General features: G+C 45.0%; 1 protein-coding gene across 1 annotated transcript in view; it reads left to right on the forward strand.

The window, feature by feature from the left end:
- Positions 1 to 22,068, forward strand: part of ALK (ALK receptor tyrosine kinase) — a 676,334-nt gene that overhangs the window by 592,466 nt on the left and 61,800 nt on the right. The window contains exons 10-11 of the mRNA XM_047852186.1: positions 1,425 to 1,519; positions 1,691 to 1,819. Coding sequence (XP_047708142.1) covers positions 1,425 to 1,519; positions 1,691 to 1,819 — 224 coding nt within the window. The remainder of the gene's footprint in view (positions 1 to 1,424; positions 1,520 to 1,690; positions 1,820 to 22,068) is intronic.

The following is a 22,068-nucleotide window of genomic DNA, read 5'->3' on the forward strand; positions in this document are numbered from 1 at the left end:
AGAATCAGAAATGTGGGCTGTGGGGCCCTTACCCACTGCTCTTCCACCTGGGAATGTGAATTCTTCCAGTCACCATCCCCACATGGCTCTATGCACCTGTTCTCTTGCTGCCTGCAAGCAGCGTCTCTCTAACCCTGGCAACTGCTGTAAACAGAACAAGATGACAGTGTTAAGGTCCCTGTTGGCCACTTGAGAATCCCAGGCCTGGCTGTGTCCCATGTTACACAGGCTTGAGCTGGAAGCTCACCTGCAGACCATGTCCCCCGGGGAAATCTGAGACAACTGTGATATTGCCAAGGCTTGTGGAGAAGCCTGATGTGGGTGTGTGATACACACGTGCCTCTCACTGTCTTTGTGTCCTTCCACACCACTCACACGTGAGCCATGGGGGCTCTGCCCTTCTCTGACACATCCTCACTCCACTTCCTCCACTGCAGATGCCCTCCCTCACCATCCCCATCCACATTTCCAAGTCCTCGCCTTCTTTCAAAACCAACTTAAATGCTACCTTCTCTGTGAGGAAACCTCGATGGGTTTCCTGTTAATACTTACAGCCCACTCTGTGTTGGTTACAAATCCCCAGGTCTTAGTCAAATTATTGATATTTAACAACAGGTCAGGCACTACACAGACCAACCCCAGTGGAGACCGATGCTGGATGAGACACCAGATCCTTGAGACCCGGACTGGGTTAAACTTTTGGTTGCTGGATAATGTGAAAAATTAGAATACCAGGGAAGGAGCCAGGCTGCCTGAGGCAACAAGCATGGGACACTTGGGGGACAATGGCTCTTTATCAGTTGGTACAGAAGCATTTTAGTATTTTAAGAATGACTTCAGGGGCACCTGGGTGGCTCAGTCTGTTAAGCGGCCAACTTTGGCTCAGGTTATGATCTCGCGGTCCGTGAGTTCGAGCCCCGCGTCGGGCTCTGTGCTGACAGCTCAGAGCCTGGAGCCTGTATCAGATTCTGTGTCTCCCTCTCTCTGACCCTCCCGTTCATGCTCTGTCTCTCCCTGTCTCAAAAATAAATAAAAACCATTAAAAAAAATTTTTTTAAAAAAGAATGACTTCAGCTCTACCAAGGAGTACCTGCTGAATGTCAAGCCCACTCATTTCTGTCCAAACGTCCACACCCAAAAAGTGAAAGAGTTCTCCTCAGAGTTTCAGGGAGTCCTGGACCCAAGTCCTAGACTCTAAACTGGTTAACATATGGAACAATCCCTCCGAAAGGGAAGTACTCTGTGCTGGAGAAGTAGGGGGAGCTGTGGACTGCTCCAGTCTCACAACTGCTCTGCGATTAGGTAAGGCTGATAACAACTATGGTAATGAGCCAAGTATCGGCACACATTCACCAGATGCTGAATCCTGAGAAATGACCAACCCAGGTTGTTCCTTACACACACTCCTCTTGACACACATACAGGTTCTGGCTGCAGATTGTTGCGTGGTGGGGGCAAGGATCCAGAGCGACCGTGGCTTTCGACAATATCTCCATCAGCCTGGACTGCTACCTCACCAGTGAGTTCACCCTGTCCCTTGCACTTGTCCCCAACCCAGACTGCCCCGGGCCTCACTATCCCTCCTTAACCTAAGCCCACCTGCCTCTCCCACCTTCCCCGGGGCATGCTCATCTGTCTCTCTTAAACAGAGCCTCACTTAACTCAGCCCATGGGGTCTTCTCTATTCTAGTCAGTGGGGAGGACAAGGTGCCGCAGGATACAGCACCCAAATCAAGAAATCTGTTTGAGAGAAACCCAAACAAGGAGCCGAAACCCTGGGAAAATACACCAAGAGAGACCCCCATCTTTGACCCTACAGGTAAGGGTTCAACTTACAAATGTAAGTAAAGTAAATTTTTTGTGGCAAAAGGCGGAAGAGAGATACGTGCGGTGATTGTAGTGGGGAGTGGTGTCTAAAGAATTAGATGGTCAACCTTTAAAAGGAACAGAACCTACATCCTGGCTATGGGCTCCAAAAGGATGTTTTTTTGGGTCTCTTATCACCTGGCCGAATGAAGCATCTGGAAGTTGTGCAAAGGAGCTACTGGGGAATACCCAGGAACCAAACAGGAGAACCAAGCTGGTATCCTTTCCTCCACTCAGTCCCTTGAAACCTCTCCCCATTTACTGAACAAAGCAAACCCTACATTAGATTTCTTCTCCTCATATAAAGAGGGTTGGGCCCAAAGCCGTTATTTGTTGCACAAAGACAGGCTAGCCCACCACGGGTAAAGGCCCAAAACCTTCAGGTTCAACACATTTCCCCAAAGCGTGGCTTCCCCACCCCACCAAAGCTGTTTTATTCAGCATTTTCTGGGCTGAAAGACTTCTCATGAAGACTCTTACTGCTTTGAACCCAGGCCTCTTCAGCCTCTGGCCCTAAACCATGGTGTGACTTCTCAGCTACTCTTTGTACGAGGAGGAAATTTCTTAGAATCAGTCTCTGAACCCGGCATGATGTTCCTTGGCAGTTATTAGACCTATGAGCCTCACCCCAGAGAAGCTGTGAAGCCCCCGGCCCAACACCAGCAGGTCAAGGGGTTCCCCCAGGGTAGGGGTGGTGCACGTGCCTGGGTATGGGAGTAGTGCGAGTAACCTTGGTAAGCAGGGGCTCGGCACTGTCCACCACACTCTTTTTCCTATAGAAGGTCGCTTTATTAAAATAACAATAGATAAATGATAAATGTTTAATTTCTGCTTATAACGTGAAATCCTCGTTTAGTGCAAAGTACAAAAAAAAAAAGCAGAAGTTTATACCTTCACACTAACTTCACTGACTCTCAACTTATTACATAAATATCAGCCTTGTTCTGTTTTTGAAGGAAGAAATCCCTTCCTTCCTCTGCCCTGAAAAGCCACCCCAGGTGGAGCTCTCTCTGTCCCCGATTCCTGCCTGATCTAACCCAGGGGCCAGACCTGGGCTTTTCCCTTCATCTCTCCCCTTTCCTCCCTTCACCTTTAACTAAAACCTCAAAACACCTTTTCATTTTTCCACATGAAAGGGAGCCTGCCACCTCTCTCTATTTCCCGACTCTGTCTCATGGTCATTCATGAAACGGGCTAGCCTTCTGTTCATTGTTTGATGCCTCGCCTCACTATCCCACCCCAAGGACTGACCTCCAGGGACTCCCCAGCCCCGGTCAGTCACTGCCTCCCGACCATAAATTCAGGACACGTTCAGCAAACATCGAGGCAAGCCCCCGCCCTGTCCAACCACCAGCACTGATTACATGGCAGGGGCTCCGGAAACACATATTGATTGACCCAGGGGCACTTGAGGCTTGAGCTCAGTTCTCGGATCTCAGATATTGGCAGCCAGCTCCCCTGCAGCCAGCACTTAGGAGCAGCCATCCACCCCGCCTGACTCCCCAGTTTATTGCCATATAATTCCCACTGTCCCTAAAAGGCTCATCGATGAGGGTCTGCACAGTGGCCACTCAGACTAATGAAATCATGTGGTGGCTGGAAAGCCACAACGCTACCCCACAACCTCCGACTAAAATCAGAAGCGAGTGGCTGCCTGAGAGACTGGAGCTTCCTCTGCTGCCCAGCCCTGCCTCAGAGCAGGAAGGACAGGCAGGTGGCTGTGGGTCAGCGTTCTATCTCCAGACCCCCTTCCAGAATGACCCCAACTGTAGGGGAAGAGGACACTGAGGCAAACACGTCCCCAAGCAGCCTGAGTAGGCTCCTTGGACAGGCTTTAGAGAACTGGGCACAGAGGCAGTGCTTTCCCAGGAACCTGCTCTCGCCCTGGGGAGCAAGAAGGGAGGGAGAAGCTGAGGCAGGCTCCCAGTCCCTAACCCCCCTGACAGATGCCGCAGTCCCACCCTGTCGCCCACCCCTAGCAGTGTGCGGTGGGGGTGTCTCTGAGTCATCAGGAGGAGGATGAGCAGGGTGCCCCTTCCCTACTACCCACAGGACAATGTCCACCACACCCCCTGAGGGGCCACTTGGCCAGGGCTCAGCCTCATGGTCTCAGGGAGAACAGGCACCCTAGGTCCATGCCGAGGCCCTCCTTCACCCAGCTTTAATCTAGACCCAACCACAGCCCTTGCACACTTCCTCTGTGGCCAGTTATGTGCTCAGAGATGGTGAACAGAACAAGACCCAGGTCGAGCACCCAAAGAACTCCCAGTCTAGACGAGGAGAGCACAGGTGGGAAGGGAGGGGTGGGCCTGTAAACCAGCAGCTCATGGCCTGCGAGGTGAAGCTTAACCTAGCTTAGAACTTCTGCCTGGGAGGGCCTCTGGAGAAGGAGGGAGAGATGCGGTAGGGAGGGGAAAGAAGGGGAGGAGCAATCTAGGAGCGTGCCTGACCCTGGGCTGGGCTGTTTCACACACCAATCCCTCCTGTCCTCACCCTGGCCACGGGTAGCTGCTGTCATTACCACTGTGGGATGAGAAGATCATCTGGAGGAATGAGCCCCACAGCTGACAAGGAGTGGAGCCAAGATGTGACCCCGAAGTCTCCATTCTTTCAGCCAGCTAAGCCACTTTAGGTGTCCCCGTCCAGAGATAAACACTAAAAATGGAAGAGAGCAGGAGAGCACCCCAGGTGAAAATCCCTGCCCCCACATCCAGGAAACAAATCAGCCCCCAGCCTTCCAACAAAGGATGGAGGAGACAAAATAACAAGATTGTCTTCCCAAAGTTCAGCACTGTCAGTTTCCTCTGGGCTGGAACAAGGGCGTCTGGTGGCATTTCAGCTCTCCTCCTGGCAGGTGTTAGAGCACCTCCTAGAAACACAAAGGTCACATCAGGCCTTTTGAAAACAGGTACTCACAAAACATCCAGGTTTCCCTAAACACTCCACATTTCCCCTAATTCAGCCCCATGTCGAGGGCCTGACCTCAGGGTTTGGGGGTGGCCTTACCCCCAAGCCCATGGGGCAGAGCTGAGCCACTGGAGCACCTAGGCAGGAAAAGCCTGTCCAGGTGCTTCTCGAAGCTTTCTCGGAAGCCTGAGTCACCTTAGCTAATCAGATGAAGAAACTCAGAGAGAAAGTGGGGCGAGTATTAAGTCTGGGGAAATTACATTTGTCAGCTTTGCACATACAATTACACTAACCAAATGGTTGGGATAATGCAATCACGGGACTGCAGAGTTTCTCTCTCTCTCTCTCTCTCCCCCTCTCTCTCTCTGTCTCTCTCTCAGCAGTAATGAGTGTGCAAGCAGGCTCTGCCACCCACCCCCAAAGCCCAGACAAGGACAGGCAGGACCCCCAAGGCCCAGTGATCCTGCCTCAGCTTCCTCTCTCATTCTCCTGTGAGCTCACATGTTGTATAGGGAGGGCAAGAGGGAATTAGCTCAGTTTACGTAATAAGAACTGCACAAACCTTGGGCCCAGCCCACAAGTATCTGTAACTCGTGGAACCCTAGCATCAAATCACAGTCTTGCCTGTGAGTTGTTTAGTGATCGTTGGTTTACTGTTTTCCCAGTAGACATCTCTTGCCAAAGGGTAGGGTCAGGGTGGGGGGTGGGGGCGGACATTTAGAACTTTGTAGGATCATGGAAAGAGCACTGGACCAGGAGTCAGAACCTCTGTGCACAGCCTTGGCAGGTTTGCACTAGCAAACTGAGGTCCAGGGATGTGTCCCACCTCTGCACAGCCTTTTCTCTCCTCATGTAACAGCTGGGGCCTGTCAGCAAACCCACAAGTAGCAGAGCTCAGAGAAGAGGGGCTAATGTCAACACAGGCAAAGGCAAGAAAATGCTTCTTTTCTTTCTTTCTTTTTTTTTTTTAGCATTTATTTTTTTGAGAGAGAGCGAGAGAGAGCGCTCTAGTGGGGGATAGGCAGAGAGAGGGGAGGGGGAGAGGGGATCCAAAGCGGGCTCTCTGCTGTCAGCACAGATGTAGGGCTCAAACTCACGAACTATGAGATCATGACCTGTGCTGATGTAGGACACTTAACCAACTGAGCCACCCAGGCATCCCAAAAACTGCTTCTTTCAAAACTCAAGGTTTGGGGCACCTGGGTGGCTCAGTCGGTTAAGTGTCCAGCTTTGGCTCAGGTCATGATCTCGCTCGCGGTTCATGAGTTCAAGCCCCACATTCGGCTCTGTGCTTAATAGCTCAGAGCCTGGAGCCTGTATCTCCCTCTCTCTCTGCCCCTCCCCTGCTTGCACTCTGTCTCTGTGTCTGTCTCTCTCTCTCTCAAAAAAAATTAAACATTAAAAAAAACCCTCAAAGTTTGAAGTAGACAGTTTTCAGGTCCCTCCCCATCACCAGCCCCGTGTTTCTAAAGGCAGAAGGGATGTGGGGTAAAGCAGCCAGAGCTTTCTTGGCCCATCTCTCCAATTAACCCACAGCACTGCTAATGTGCCCAGAAGAAAGGGTAACAGACTGTCCATTTCTACACACGCTTCTATGATTCAAGAACAGATGCCAATTTCAATGAGAAAGTTTTATGTGTTTCATATAAATTGATTGAGTCTATTTCTGCTAAATGCATTATCCATTCACCACAGAACAACTATTAGAGTTAATAGAATTTGTAGCTAGAACCATTATGATCCAAGCATGCCCTTCTGGGGATGACGGCATTGTGGCAAGGCGGCTTCCCAGGGCCCAGCCCCCTCGCTCACAACCTGTCTTCTCATGTCCACCAGAGCCGTCTGTGCTCAGGTGCCGCAGACGCGGCCAGGCTTACTTCAGTGGCCCACGGAAATAGTCAGGATTCATCTAGTTCCTGAACAAACAAGTGTATCCTAATCCAATCCCAAACAAATCCTATCATCCTGTCACTTGTCAGCACCTGCCAGCTTGGGGGTAGCGAGGAAGCTGGGGTCCGTACTTTCACCTTAGCTTTTTACCATGTGCCAGTTTTGGAGGCAGGGGGCCCCAAGGCAGGGAGGACAGGAAACAAGTAAGGGTAGAAGTGCCGGGAGCCCCACCCACCCTGGGGGGACTCAGGCTGGACTCTTGGGTTCATTGCATCATTAACAGCTTTCCCCAGAAATGCACAGTGACAGAATCTGGGACTTCCTGGGTGCGACAGGGAGTTCTCAGTGTTTCTCCAAGTGTGTCCCGACACCATCTGCTTCTGATCACCTTGCTAGGGGAGGGAGGACCCAGAAGTGCTGCTCATTAAAAATGAAGCTTCCTGGTCCCCAGGGGCTTGTGGAATCTGAATGTCTAGGAAAGGAGAGCTGACACTCTGCATGTTTAACAAAACTCTCAAGAAAAGCCTGATGTGAAACAAAGTTTAACAACCCTCTTTTAAAAAGGCAGCCTTTTTTTTTAAATGTTTTATTTATTTTTGAGAGAGAGAGAGACAGAGTGCGAGTGGGGGAAGGGCAGAGAGAGAGGGAGACACAGACTCGGCAGCAGGCTCCAGACTCTGAGCTGTCAGCACAGAGCCCGACACAGAGCTTGAACCGACGAACCGGGGCTCGAACCCACAGCCCGTGAGATCAACTGAGCTACCCAGGAGCCCCAACAGGCAGCCTCTTTTAAACAGATGAGGAGCCTAGGTCTGGAGAAGGTGAGAGGCTGGCTCAGAGTCACGTGACATACTTCCAAGTTTTTCTCTCTTAGACAGCAAAGGCCTTGCATTTTGTCATCACCTCTTTACACACGTAGAAACCATCAGTCACAGGGTGGTGCTGGGTGTTAGGAACTGTACTGGGCTCTTTTGTATGCAGTGTCTCATTAGTTGGTACTATAACATAATCCCCCTTTTACAGATGAGGCAATTGGCCCACAGAGGGTGAGTAACTTGCCTTAAGTTACACAACTTGTGTAAGAGGCTAAAGAACATGGTCTTTCATTTTTTAATCATATAAAAAAACTAATTTTTCTAAGCCAGGTAATATATTGAAGGGCAAGTTGTAATAAATCCTCTAAGAATCCTACTGTTGACTAGTCTTCTGGAGGAATCTCTTCTCTGAAACACTCGGGTTTCTAGTGCTTTTGCTTAGACAGAGCACATCTGCATCTTCACGGATACTCAAAACAGCACACTGGGTACACAGTGTACCCACAGACATGTAAGAAAGCTGATAATTGCAGCTAATTGGCCTCCCTCTGTGTAAACCACCACCCCGCTCCCCAGTCAGAGCACATGAAGGCACTTAGCACCCATTCAACTAAGGGTAGCAATTCCTTAAGACTCAGGCAGGCATGGGGCCATCAATACAGTCCTTGGGACCTGTTTGGGTGGTTGGCCATGTTCCTGTTCAGCCGGCCTGCTTTTCAACCAAGTGCTGTATGTTCCTTCCTATTTTACTAAATTTAGATTATCACCTACTTATAGCGAGGGAACTAGTGATGACACAGGAAGCGCCAGCCTTAACGAGGCCTGCGGGACCCCAGTCACTGCGCCAGGTTCAGAGCCCTCCTGGTTACAATGTCACTCTTCATCTGAGCACGTCTGCCTTCCCTGGAAGCTAACACAGCTGTGCTCCAGGAAGAGACGTGGGGTGGAACTAATTCATGATTCACGATCCCCATTACTGACGTTAAAGAGTCTCTTCCGGTACAAGAGGTTTTGTACTTTGGAGACCTAGTCAGCATCCCCAAGAGGTGGCCTGCGTGGTTGCCAAGGGAGAGAAAGTTGCTTGCGCGGGGACCTGGTGGCAGTATGGGGTGGAGCAGAAGGCTGAGGAGGAGGCTTGCTCCCCTACGGACCGCCCACCAGCAACAGCTTCCCGGCTGCCTCCTTTGATCTGTACACAGTTACTCAGCACACTCAGCATCTTTCATTTGGTCTTTACAGGCCCCCAGGCACCCCGAGGATAGACATCACTCTCAGGAAGCAGTATGCCATAGGGCTTTGTTTGTTTATTTGTTTGTTTTTTGTTGAACTCTAGCCGACACCCAGTGTTACGCAAGTTTCAGGCGTCCGACACCTTGATTCAGCACATCCATATGTTATGCTGTGCTCCCCACAAGTGTATCTGCCATCTGGCAGCATACAACAGGGTTACAGTACCACTGACTATATTCCCTATGCTGCACATCCCATCCCCATGACTCATTCATTCCATGACCAGAAGCTGCACCTCCCATGCCTCATCACCCATTTTGAGTCTGGCATGCTTTTCAAGAGCACGGACTACCTGTGTTCAAGTCCCAGCTATGCCACTTACTTTAAGCTACTCCCTTCTCCTTTCCGTGCCTTTGTTTCCCCGCGTCAAAAAAAAAAAAAAAAATGACGCTTACATTATTAGTGCTTACATTTCATAAGTTCAGTGAAGTGAACGCATATCATAGGCTGAAAGGGGAACGGGACACAAAGTGAGCTGTATGAGCCATTGCTGTTCTCTCATTTCAGATGTAAGGAAAGGTTGTGTGACTTGTCCCACCCATCACGTACAGAGCCAGGATCCAAACCTAAGCTGGCTCACTCCACAAAGTCTTCCCGCTCTAACCCTATACCCACTGGGAGCAATCCCAAAAACCACCTAGCTGCTGACCACAGCAAGGGAAAAGCTCTTGCTATATCCAGATCGACCGGTTTTCTCTTTCCCCTCAGGAGATTCAACTCAGCATTCAACACAGAAAACATCATTGCTTTCTAGTCAGTGTGCTTTTATAATTCCCCAAATCCCAATCCTAGAAGGGAAAAAAAAATCAGGTAGGGCTGAGTTCAGTTCAACAAGCTTAACAAGCATGCGCTGTATGCCTGCTGTGTGCCAAGCCCTGTGCTGGGTGCTGTGGGGCCTGCAGCTGGGAGTGAGCCAAAGCACCACTCTTGAAAAATGTGCCACCCAGAGCTAGGTCCACATAAGCCTGATGTGAAACCACCACTCTCTTGGCACAAGAGAAATTCCGGTTCCATTTCCAATTTCCAATTTTGATGGCATCTGGAATTAGGACAGGTTCCCTGCTCCCCACCCCCCCACCCCACCCCCAGCCAACTCCATGGTTCTGGCTTCACTCTGTGCTGGATGGTGAGGAGGTCTTCATCCAAGATTGGTGCACTGCAAATTATACTAAACTGATCATCATTTTTGAAAAGAAATCTAGTGTCCTTTGAGAAAGGAAAGAACCTATATTGTTATTTCATAACTTCCCAATCCTGGGCCACCCTAGAGAACTAGCACAGCATCAGCATCATCCAGCTCTGACAGGCTCAAAAACCCCTCACAAATGCCCAGTCTGATGCTACTTGGTGTTTGGGAGTATGGCAAGGCTACAGACAAAATGCTGTAATACCAGGCCATGACTCCTGCTAGCAGAAGAGAGGATTCACTGCCTTTCTCTCTCCTGGATGGCTTGAGAAAACATATTCCTTGTTTCCCATTTGTTTCAGTGAAAGTTTGCATAAGTGGGAGGCAACAAATGATCCAGGAACTCTGGTCTCAGCACACCTTGATTAAGATCATTTAGCTCCAAGACCAGCAGACACAAAAGATCCCTCCATCGGTACAAATACATTAAGCACTTGTTTTGAGGGAAGACCACTTTTAATTATCACCCTACTCCCAGACTTGCTGGGTCAGCCTGTAAAACAACCCTACATCCCCTTGGAGCTTATTCAGCTTTCTGCTTATTGCAGCAAAGCTGCAGTAGTCCTGGACAGAGAGATTTATTTTAATTCATCTGGGCCCAGAGCTGGACAGAGGAACCTGAGGAGACAGGCTGAAATACTAACTCTAGATCACATAAGGGAGTCCTCCCCACTTGCTCCTCCACTGACAAGAGGCAAAGGAACAAGAGGTGGAATCACCCCAGCCATCACTGCCTCAAGGAGGAAAGAGAGAGAAGGCACCAGGAAGAACAGAGTCTAGCCAGTGCCCTCCATGCTGGGTACTTGCACAAAAGATGAGGAAGCCCATGAAAGTGCTGGTGTGGGGTTTGGGGGTGCCTAGTGATTTATTGCATTATAGCACATTATCATAAATGCAGTAGCTTAAAACAACACACATTTGTTATATCGGTGTCTGTAGGTCAGGGAACCAAGCTCAGGTCAACTGGGTCCTCTGCTCCATAGTGTCTCATAAGGTTGCAATCAAGGTGTTAGCCAAGGCTGAGTCTCATCTGAAAGCTCCATCAGGGAAGGTGCTCTTCCAGGTTCACATAATTGTCGGCAGTTCTTGGAGAAGCCTAGGAAGAGGAGAGGAGGAGGGAGAGGGAGAAAGAGAAAGGGAGAGAAGCTGCAAGCAAGATGGAAGTTACAATCTTATGTAATCATGAAAATGACATCCCATCGCTTTTATCATATTTTATTGCTTAGAAGCAATGCACAGGTTTCATCCACACTCAAAGGGAGGGGATTAAGCAAGGCATGACTACCAGGAGGCAGAGATCACTGGGAACTACCTTAGAGCCTACCTGCAGTGGGCTTTTGTGTGCCAGAGATCACTCAATCACCAGCAAGCTTTGAGGGCTCATTGTGGAGTCTGATGGGCAAAATTCCTGGAAGTGATCTCACACCTATCAGACACTTAAATATTCACAAAACGCCTACTGAGTGCCAGTCCACAGCAAGATGATAAGTGGGTTGACAAAGATTCCTGGAGACCAAGGTCTCAAAAGCTCTGCAATTTGAGAATCAAACGTTCCAGGCCCCAGGTTTTCTTTCATGTGCAAAGCAGGGGTGAATGAACTGCTATGGTGCATTCTCAGAGTAGGCTATTGTAGTGAGCAAATGAGATCACTTCTAACAGCCTTTGAAGGGTACAAAAGAATATACTAATATAAAATGCTGTGCTATTGTTATTAACATTATTATTAAAACATATAATGGAAAAGATTGGGCCAGTTTACTCATCCCTCCATATGTTGCCCTTTATAGCCCTCCTCCTTCCCAAACTATGAGCTGTGCACATTTGTTTATACATTAAGTGTGTGTTCTAGGTATATTTTTCCTCGAATTTTTTTTTGCAAAAATTTCAAGCAAATCCCAGCTCTTAAGCTAAAAAGGGCGAGGGGGTAGTATTTTGCATTTTGGGTCCTCTTATCAAGCAATTCCCCCAACACAGGTCATTGTCAATTTGCAAATGAAGCATTCAAACTCTGTTTGGGGAAAATAAGTGACTTATGTGGAGCCATAGCGGATTGCTCCAAAAAGACCCACTCGTCCATATAAATTGAAAGAGGGTTTTAGTCTTTTATTTTTTTTTAACGTTTATTTATTTTTGAGACAGAGAGAGACAGAGCATGAATGGGGGAGGGTCAGAGAGAGAGGGAGACACAGAATCTGAAACAGGCTCCAGGCTCTGAGCAGTCAGCACAGAGCCTGACGCGGGGCTCAAACTCACGGACCGCGAGATCGTGACCTGAGCCAAAGTCGGCCCGCTTAACTGACTGAGCCACCCAGGCGCCCCAAGTCTTTTAAAACTTGTCAAGATCTCAGTCTTAATTTGTTTTTAAACAAATTCCAGGAGACTGGATCTGAGCGGTCTCATTTAGTTTTTAGTGAATATTGACAGTATCTTCATAATAATATGAGCACATTTTACTCATTTAATTATTATTTCTTAAGTGAATGGCAGATTAATCCTATTCCAGGATTAATGCTTTTTTATATTAAATATAATTTATTGTCAAATTGGTTTCCATACAATACTCAGTGTTCATCCCAACAGGTGCCCTCCTCAATGCCCATCATCCGCTTTCCCCTCTCCTGCACCCCTCATCAACCCTCAGTTTGTTCTCAATATTTAAGAGTCTCTTATGGTTTGCTTCCCTCCCTTTCTGTAACTTTTTTTTTTTTTTTTTTTTTTTTTTTGCTGATGCATAGGATTAATGTTAACAAGTGAGGAAATTAAGGCATGGCTTACACTTGTCTAGCAACCTAACAGAATCAGAAAAATGCCCCAGGCCTCAGAATAGCTCCCTGATAAAGAGGACTATTTCCTTTCCTCAACTGGCCTTATGACTTTGATCTACTAACTAGTCCATTCAGCCTATCAATTGATAGGTTCCATCAACCATCAGGTCAATGGAGTGTCCCTCAAGCATTCTCATAAAGACTGCAGGGCTCCCTACATTTCAGTAATGTGGGTGTGGTTGTACACATATGAGTGTGGGCTGGTTGTGTATGTGGATGACTATGTGAAGATGGTTGTGGCCCCTTAGGACCCTACCCCTTTCTGTTGTGCAGTTATGGGTAAGAGACAAAATGCCTTTCAACAAACATCCATTTGTATGACCAGGACCCCCCTGGATCCTTCCATCCTATATTGCTCTAATTCTAATACAGGAACACCAAGTGCCAGTGGTGCTCCCTCCAGACCACACCCAGCACCCTCAGCATGCATGATCTCCTCCTCTGACCACTTGAGTGGGTTCAGGGGCTGATATTTGGTCTGCTCTCTTCTTTCTATATTGTTTTGTTCTTCGCTCAATGAAGGTTTGTGAACCTCCTCCTACGTGACTGGCAATATTGTAGGTCCTGGAGGCAAAGCAGTGAACAAAATCAACTAAGCCTCACTTAAGCTTACATAGAGTGTACATGCTGGTAAGGGTGACAGACAACAAACAAGTGTACAGGTGAAATAGTTTCAGATAGTGATGTTTTGTGAAGAAATCAAAGCAAGTTAAGGGGACAGAAATGACAGTGGCATAGCATGTGTGGTATGTGCATATGTGCTATAACAATGGGGGTGTTAACAGAGAAAACTTCAGGTTCCTTCAAGTGTATGTCAGAGCAGAACCAGATAATACTACTTGTCACCACCATTAAGGTCCTATGTTTTACTCTTTGCCTGGTGTGGCCTGGGGAAACTTCCAAGGCCCTCAAGACATAGCTATAACTCGCATAAACTCTAGCGGCCTTGACTATGAAGTGTTCAGAGACACAGCAGAAGATGGGTAGAAAAAGGGGAACATGCCTGGAATGAAGAAGCCAGGTGGGGTGGGAATGACCCGGATGCCTGGCTCCTCACCAGGGGGATGGCAAGCCAAAAGCCATGAACAATGTCTAAAGGGCCTTGGGAAACCTACTCCCTATCTAAACCAGCACTGCTATTTGAGGGATAACAACAGGAGTCTCTGGTCATTGGTGTTTCTACTACAAGCAGGTGGGATATCTTGATTCTAGGAGGTTCATTCAGCTTGAGGGGTCAAAACAATAGCTGGGAGCCCTAGGAAGGGTCCAGTCCCATAACAAAAAGTTCTTTATAGACGACTGCTGCATTAGTCCACTGGCCCTATACATGACTAGTGTCATTAATTTGATACCTGACCATGTCGACACACACATCTCTGTGATCTTCTTGGCCTTTTCCTCATGCTTGTTGATCATGGTGCCCATCTCTAGCTACTTGGTAGCATCATAGACAGGAATAAGACAGAAGTATCTCTTCTCTCCTTTTCTCTAGTCCCCTCATCTCAGATACATTGCCTTCCCTTTTTGGTCCGCCATTTGCTCCTATTTCTTTCACCACTACTTTCCCTTCTGCCCTTGACATCTGTATTTCCCACACTCTCAGGTGTCATTGTTTTCCAATTCCTCTTAGAGGGTCCAAGACCCAGACCCAGAGTCAGGACCCATTTGTTCTTTTCTGGTTCCAAATCATTTGGCCACTTGGGCTGCCTGTACTCCATCTGTCCATCTGTCAGAGGTGTTCCAGTCACAAGGACCTCGTAAGGATTTCGCCCATCATGACTTAGAACCAGACAATAAGCAAGAACTACTAAGAATAAAGCTATGAAGGAGGGATTCTGGCCTTCCGCACCATTGCTGTCTCTCAGGAGGCAGCGAGCCCTACTCACATAACCCTTATGGCCAAGCACCAGATGAAGGTCTTCTCCCCCCTTGGTCCATGGACAAGAGCAGTTAAGGACAGAAATCAATAACTCTTCAGGGCTGCATGTGACAAGGCTGGTGTTTGAACCACCACCACTTCCCACTTGAAACTCAAAACCAAATCCATTAAGTGTATAGTGTAACCCCCAGATGGGTGAGTCCACAACACCCCTCTCCCTATCAAATACTTTATTAACACAACTCCAGCCTGATACCAACTTGGGAATAACCAAATTAGCCCCGAGGACTCCTTTAACTTAATTTTTACAGCTATGCTTTCAAGATAGTGTTTTTCCTGTGACCTTTCTCTTCTCTCATGTGTTACTCACTTTCCCTCAGGGAGCAGGGGGTGGCTGAGAACACAACACAGGAGCCATCACAGGAACCATTAAAAACTCCCTCAGATTGCCGTGTGTCAGAGCTGTTTAGGGTAATTCAGTCCTGAAAGCAGCTTTTATCTCAACAGCCCTGACTTGCTGCCCTGTTGATGGCTTGCTCAGAGGTTCCCTTCCATGAAGGGATGTCTGCCTCCCAGCAGAGAGGGAAGTGGGCCTCTGGTCTTTGTTCTGTGGGAGACCTCAGCATTTTTAGGCATCCTCTTTGTCTAGTGGAACTGTGTGAGGGGCAAACGAGATGACGGTGTAAAAGTAAAAACAGACCACGTGTGAGCGTATCTAGCACAAAAGGCAGGCTGGTTTTATAATTATTGTCACCAGGTCCCAATTTCTCATCATCAAAAAAGAACAAGAAAGAAATAACCAGAAAGCTTTGCATAGATGAACATGGGGTGTGTGAATGTGTGTGTGCAAGAGTGTGTGAGAGTGTAACCATGTGTGAATGTGAGGTGTGAGTGTGAGAAGTTGTATTAGGTGTGTGTGATGGTGGGTGCGGTATGAGTGTGTGTGTGTTGTATGTGTCATGTGTGTGGTGTATGTGGTGTGTGTGAGTGTATGGGACTGTGGGTGTGAATGTGTGTGTGAAAAGGTTCATGTTTGTGCCGATGCCATGCAAACATGCAAGCAAACTCAGTCTGAGAAGCAAACTAGAACATGAAGAAATCACCAACTGAAAACTGACTGTGTTGTAGAAAGAGTCAATGTGACCTGCCTTTCTTCACTTAGCCTGAGATTTAACTTTTCTACACGGTTGCCTATCTGATAGGATAAAAGCGATTCTTCCCCCTTCCCTATCTACTGACCTAACATGGTTTTCAGGAGCTAAACCTGCTGGAGAATATTGAGGTGCCACGTTAATGTGTTATAATTAAATAAATTGGCATTGGAGGACTAACGATTTCTAGCCCTGTTCACTCAAAGTCGTAGTGACATCTTTTTACCTCAGGTTAGACTTCCAGGACCTTCCACCATCTATCGAATGTAAGTACCAAATATCAGGACATTCCAAAACTGTGAAATCAAAGCTTGTCACAGGTAGCTGGACCTCAGCCTGATACACAAAGATACAGGACCACTCTCGTGCCCTCACCCAACATTGGGTGTAAACTTGAAATTAACAGGAGGATGTGCTGAAGCACTAGAAAAACATACATGACAGAGAGAGAGAAGAAAGTAAATTAGTGTAAAATATTTCTCTCTGGCGCCATTTAATGAAGGGACAAATAGCCCTAAACAACTGGTTAGGTGTGGGTGGCACTATCAAGAAAAAGCTAAGTTATACTTAGTGGGCTGTCTCCCAAAAAAAGGAAAAACATGATATAACAGCAAGTTCTAGGCCATGGTCATTGGAGACATCCCTGGTATGCAGTCTGAAAACCCTGCAGCCCAGGAGTAGAAATGCAGGTGAGAGACCTGACCAGATAGATAATATAAAAGGGCTAATCATAGCAAGTGACCTCAAGTGATCCCTACATGATAATTGTTTTCAAGGATTCTGGGACAATAGCAGTGATAGAGGTAACAGCTTCGTTGTCTAACTCTCTGAATCTAAAAGCAGAACGACCATATATTAAAACTGAAAACCCATAGACATTTACAACAAAAATGTTTGATTAAAAAATGCCCGAAATACAAATGGGTGAGGACAAAGTACAACAACCATAAAACCTGAAAAATATCAGCATCTGAACAAAAGAAAGGAGAGGAAAACAACAGGCTGGTCTTATAAACCTGAGAACAGGAGAAAATGGCTGACAGATATTCGCTGGAAATGACTGACAGCCAATCTGAGAACCATTGCTGAACCTGGGAGAGAGGCTTTGTCCAGTCCAGGAGTGTGTGAGTGCAAGGTGGCCATGGTAATGTTCAAAGGAGCTAGACCACCCCAGCCACCAAGCTTCCTTTCCAGGAAAGGGCCCACACTGAGAAGAAATTTCTAGATGTCAAATCAATATTGAATAGGATAGGAATAATAGAAACAAAATAAATGAATAAAATGATGTCTAGATAAATATGAAAGAATGAGACAGAGCCAGAAACTTTTGAAAGCAAAACACCATATTTTTCAACACAACATGAAAAAAAGAGTAGAGGGAGCTCGGTGAAGTTAGAAAAACTCCTGAACCCTTAAAATCCTAGAAAATTAATTTCATGTAAAAATGCATAGGTTATCAAGACCAAATCTCATCCACGTTACAATGAGAATTTTACTTTTTTTTTTTTAATATTGTCAAGTTAGCTAACATACAGTGTATACAGTGTGCTCTTGGTTTCAGGGATAGATCCCTGTGGTTCATCGCTTACATACAACACCCAGTGCTCATCCCAACAATTGCCCTCCTCAATGCCCATCACCCATTTTCCCCTCTCCCCCAATCCCATTGAATATCTCTTCTTTAAGTATAATTGAAAAGATGTTCAAATTGTAATGTATATTATTATGATTAGTAGTAGTAGTAGTAGTAGTAGTAGTAGCAGTAGTAGTAGTAGTAAAGTAAACTCTACCCCCAATTTGGAGCTCAAACTCATGACCCCAAGGTCATGAGTCATATGTTCTACTGACTGAGCCAGCCAGGCACTTCTAAATTGTAACGTTTTAATAATATATTCTTTTTTTTTTTTAATTCACATCCAAGTTAGTTAGCACATAGTGGAATAATGATTTCAGGAGTAGATTCCAATGATTCATCCCCTATGTATAACACCCAGTGCTCATCCCAACAAGTGTCTTTCTTAATGCCCCTTTACCCATTTAGCCCATCCTCCCACCCCCAACACCTCCAGCAACCCTCAGTTTGTTCTCTGTATTTAAGAGTCTCTTATGTTTTGTCTTCCTCCTTATTTTTATATTATTTTTGCTTCCCTTCCCTTATGTTCATCTGTTTTGTATCTTAACTTCCTCATGGGAGTGAAGTCATATGATATTTGTCTTTCTCTGACTAATGTCATTTAGCATAATACCCTCTAGTTCCATTCACATAGTTGCAAATGGAAAGATTTCATTCTTTTTGATTGCTGAGTAATACTCCATTGTGTGTGTGTATATATATACATATACACATGTATATATATGTATATATATACACCACATCTTCTTTGTCCATTCACCCGTCAATGGACATTACAATGAGAATCTTGAAAGAGAATAAAGAACAAAACAACACCTCCATGGAAAAATGAAAGCATACCAGAAAGACACACCGCAGAAAATATCAAAATTGTAATCTTCTATTTCCAAATGAGCTAACAGGCATTAAAACAATAATAGAAGACATGAAAAATAACACAAATCAGTACCACAAGAGATGAAAAACCAAGCGGTAGAACTCAGAAAAGAATTTGAGATAAAAGGAAAAAATAACTTCAGAAGTGAAGACTAAATTGGAAGACATGCAAGAGCAAGTAAACACACAGTTAAATGCCTTAGAAGAAATAGAAGGTGAAAAGAGAAAAAAATTTTAAATCAAGAAGACGACATACATCAGGATAGGCAGAGAAGATCCAACATACAGATAACAGGAGTGCCTGAATTAGAAAATCAGAGAAAGGGAGAAAAGTTAAATGCTTAAAGTTATCATTCAAGGAAAATTTTTTACTGAAACTACTTATTAAAAGACCACACTGTGTTGCTGAGAAAACTGACCCAGAATGAGCAATGCCAAAGGGTATTCTAGTAAAATTGTTGGAAATTAAAGAAAAAGAAAAAAGAAGGATTGGAGACAGCTAAGCAAAAATAGCAAGTGATTTATCATAGAATGAAATTTAAATTATCATCAGAGTTTTTGACAGTACTATTTATGCCAGAAAAAATAGAGTAATGTGTTTTTTCAAGGGAAAAAATATTATCAATATCCAAGAGCTCAAAGAATATTATTTCTATGACCCTTTCTAGTGAATCTACTTGAAAACAAGCTTCTGACAACCAAACTGACTAGAGATATATCAACACAACTGATACGCACATTAAACCTACAGTACTTACAGAAAGACTAGCTGGAGGTTAAGCGGAAAGAGTGTCATATGTAATGGTGATACCCCCAAACAGTGTAGATAGAGTACAGCTTCAGGAAACCATAGGAGAATGGAGAGCACATATACCCTGCACAAAAATTTAACTGATCTTTACTTTTATATTGATGATGGTAAAATAGTAGTGTTGTAACTCTGATACTGTTGCGTGTATAATGGAGGATAAAGGAACTGAGTAATTATAGAATATTCTACACCTGTTATCACCTGTGTTCTTGAGAACCAAGATTCTCCGTGTGGAAAAAAGAAATGTGTATGCAATACAGAAAGGATTAAATTTAAAACCCTGTAGTCCTGAATTTGAACTGGAAGTATCATTGTGGGCTCATGACATATTTTGTCATATACATATGTGTCTACTTCATATGTATGTATGTGTATACTGATATACATACGTGTTTCTTAGTTCTGGCCTCTAGAGAAACCTAGAAACAATCACCAGTTCTGTAGCAATAAGTGTCTATAGCACCTAGATTATATACTTACAGAACATTTTTCCACTAAAAGAAATCAAAGCTTTTGAGAAAATGGCTGAGTCCAGGTCTGGGGAAGGAACATTCCATCGTACAAGATAGCAAGGAAGCAAAATAACTAAGGAGGCTACCACTGGGCACAAATGTAATGGTATGAGCTTCTAAAGGATAATAATTGTGATTAATTACAGCCAAAAACATGCTTAAATTCATGGATTAATAATGATATATAAACAACTAATTGGTCAACTTTGGAGGATGATAGAAAATTAATCCATCATCTTGAAAACTGTAAGGAGAAAGAATTGAGCATTTATCTTGCTTTTTCTATATAAACTGTACCACTTGGTAACCAAATAGTAGATGAGAGGAAGCATCTCTTTATATATTCCAACTAATAAATAAGAAAAAAATATATATCATTTGAATATCATTATTTTACAACTCCCAATAAATAAATGGACCTAAGCATTAAGTTTCACCAACTGCTAACATCCAAAACAAAACAAAAACAAACAAACAAAAAACAAAAACAAAACAATAATCAGACACTGGTCATATATCTAGAAGTAGACACTGCTCCATTGTTTGAAGAGTTGAGACAGATAGAAATGTCTTAACCTCACGATGGCTACAATTTGTGTATTATTTTTACTTTGCCCCAATAAGGAGAACAATTTATTAATTATCATCATGTACCCAAAAAGGGGTTACTTTTTTCAATTTATAATAAAGAATGATATCATAGGCATTTATGGATGGTGAGTAATTATATTTACTTGGATTTTAGTCCTGATTTTATTTAATGGCATCTACAATGGCCATCAAAGCAGTTCAATATGCTACAGCTCCCGTGAAGTTCAGCTCAGTCAACAGTTGTAAATAAAATTCAACTCCATGGATCAGAATCAAAATGGTACAAAAGATTCACCTATGCCATTGGGCGCTACTGTGTGGTACAGCTGCATAGGCCTTAAACATGAGGCAAATTCCTTATTATTGTGATTAATAGTAATAGTTGAAAACTTATTTTCCTTGGTATCACGCTTTATTTCTTTGCATTCAATTGAGCAGATGAGATGGCTTAGCAACAGTAATAAAACTAGTACAATCACTGTCTAGCCCATTTTTTAACATGGTGAGGTATATTACTAATTGATTTGTTTCTTCTTGGAGGGTGCTGCAATATACTTAAAATGAAACCCAGTGCTTAATGGATTTTTCTTTACTCTGCTGTCTATAACCAATCAGTATTTTGGTGTTTGTGGGTCCTTTATACAATTTAGATGTGAACGAGTATTAAGCTAGGTTTCCAATGTGTGGTATAAGTAAGAACAAGATAAAGCAGTTCATTTTTTTTCTTTCCTAAATGAGATTTAATACAATAGTTTGGTTTTTTTTTTTCCAAGTGAAGGGAAAAGAGCCAGTCTTCCTCCTTCCTCTACCCCCAATCCAGATTCCTCCTTGGGGTCCACTTAATCCTCCACAGAACCTCAGGGTCCAATGTAGACTCTCATCTAGGGAATACAAGGACCCTTGTGCTCCCAGGTTAGCAGCTCAGCATCAAGTCCATATCACTGCTGGTCTAACTGTGACCTTGATCTTCTCACCAAAAACCAAGGTTTTGCCTTATTGCTTCTGACCCAGTCCCTCTCTGTTATATCTCTGCTTCCTGACCTTGTAAACATTCCAGTTTCTGGATTTTATTTCGACACCTCCTGGCTCCCTATGGCCTCTCTGGGAACCAGAGTCCTGATGCTAAAGACCAACTTTCCCTGGTTTGTGCCTATGACCCGCTAAAGCCTACACTGTGCTAGGCTATGATACTATAGGGCCAGGGTAGGATGTTCTGGGGCTGAGGGCCCACGCACCATGATATCCTGACCAGACTCTCACCTGTCCCCTCATGGTGGCCTGCCTACTCTCTGGGCCTTAAGCCAGCTTGATATGGTCTGTCCTGGCTTTAACTGAGCCCAAGCATTATGGATTTAAAAGAAAAATAAAAATAGATTCTCATACAGGTCCCATGAGGATTTCCTGGTGAGTCTAGCAACTTTTTCAAGTCTTGAACTTGAACTCAGATCTGTGCTTAATGCCTGGCTTGACTGATTATTCACTCTGTGTACCACAGGCTAGTCACTCAGCTTGAATTTCCTGATTTTTAAATTTAATACATATTTAAAGGCACAATACCTAACTCATATTATATACACATTCTATTTTGAGAGGTTTTTGTCACCTTCATGAGAAGAATTTACTTCTCAGGTATCCGAGGTTCAGCCCTTCCCCATTGGACACACACACACACACACACACAGAGAGAGAGAGAGAGAGAGAGAGAGAGAGAGAGAGAGAAGGAAACATAAACAAATCAGGAAATAAACAGCTTCTACCTGGGAACCAAAGCTTACTTTGACTTCTCCCCCCTGGAACCACTGTGACTAAATCTCTTGCCTCTCAGATTCTGGACCT

The sequence above is a fragment of the Prionailurus viverrinus genome, chromosome A3 (assembly GCF_022837055.1).
Source record: "Prionailurus viverrinus isolate Anna chromosome A3, UM_Priviv_1.0, whole genome shotgun sequence".
NCBI classification, from domain to species: Eukaryota; Metazoa; Chordata; class Mammalia; order Carnivora; family Felidae; genus Prionailurus; species Prionailurus viverrinus.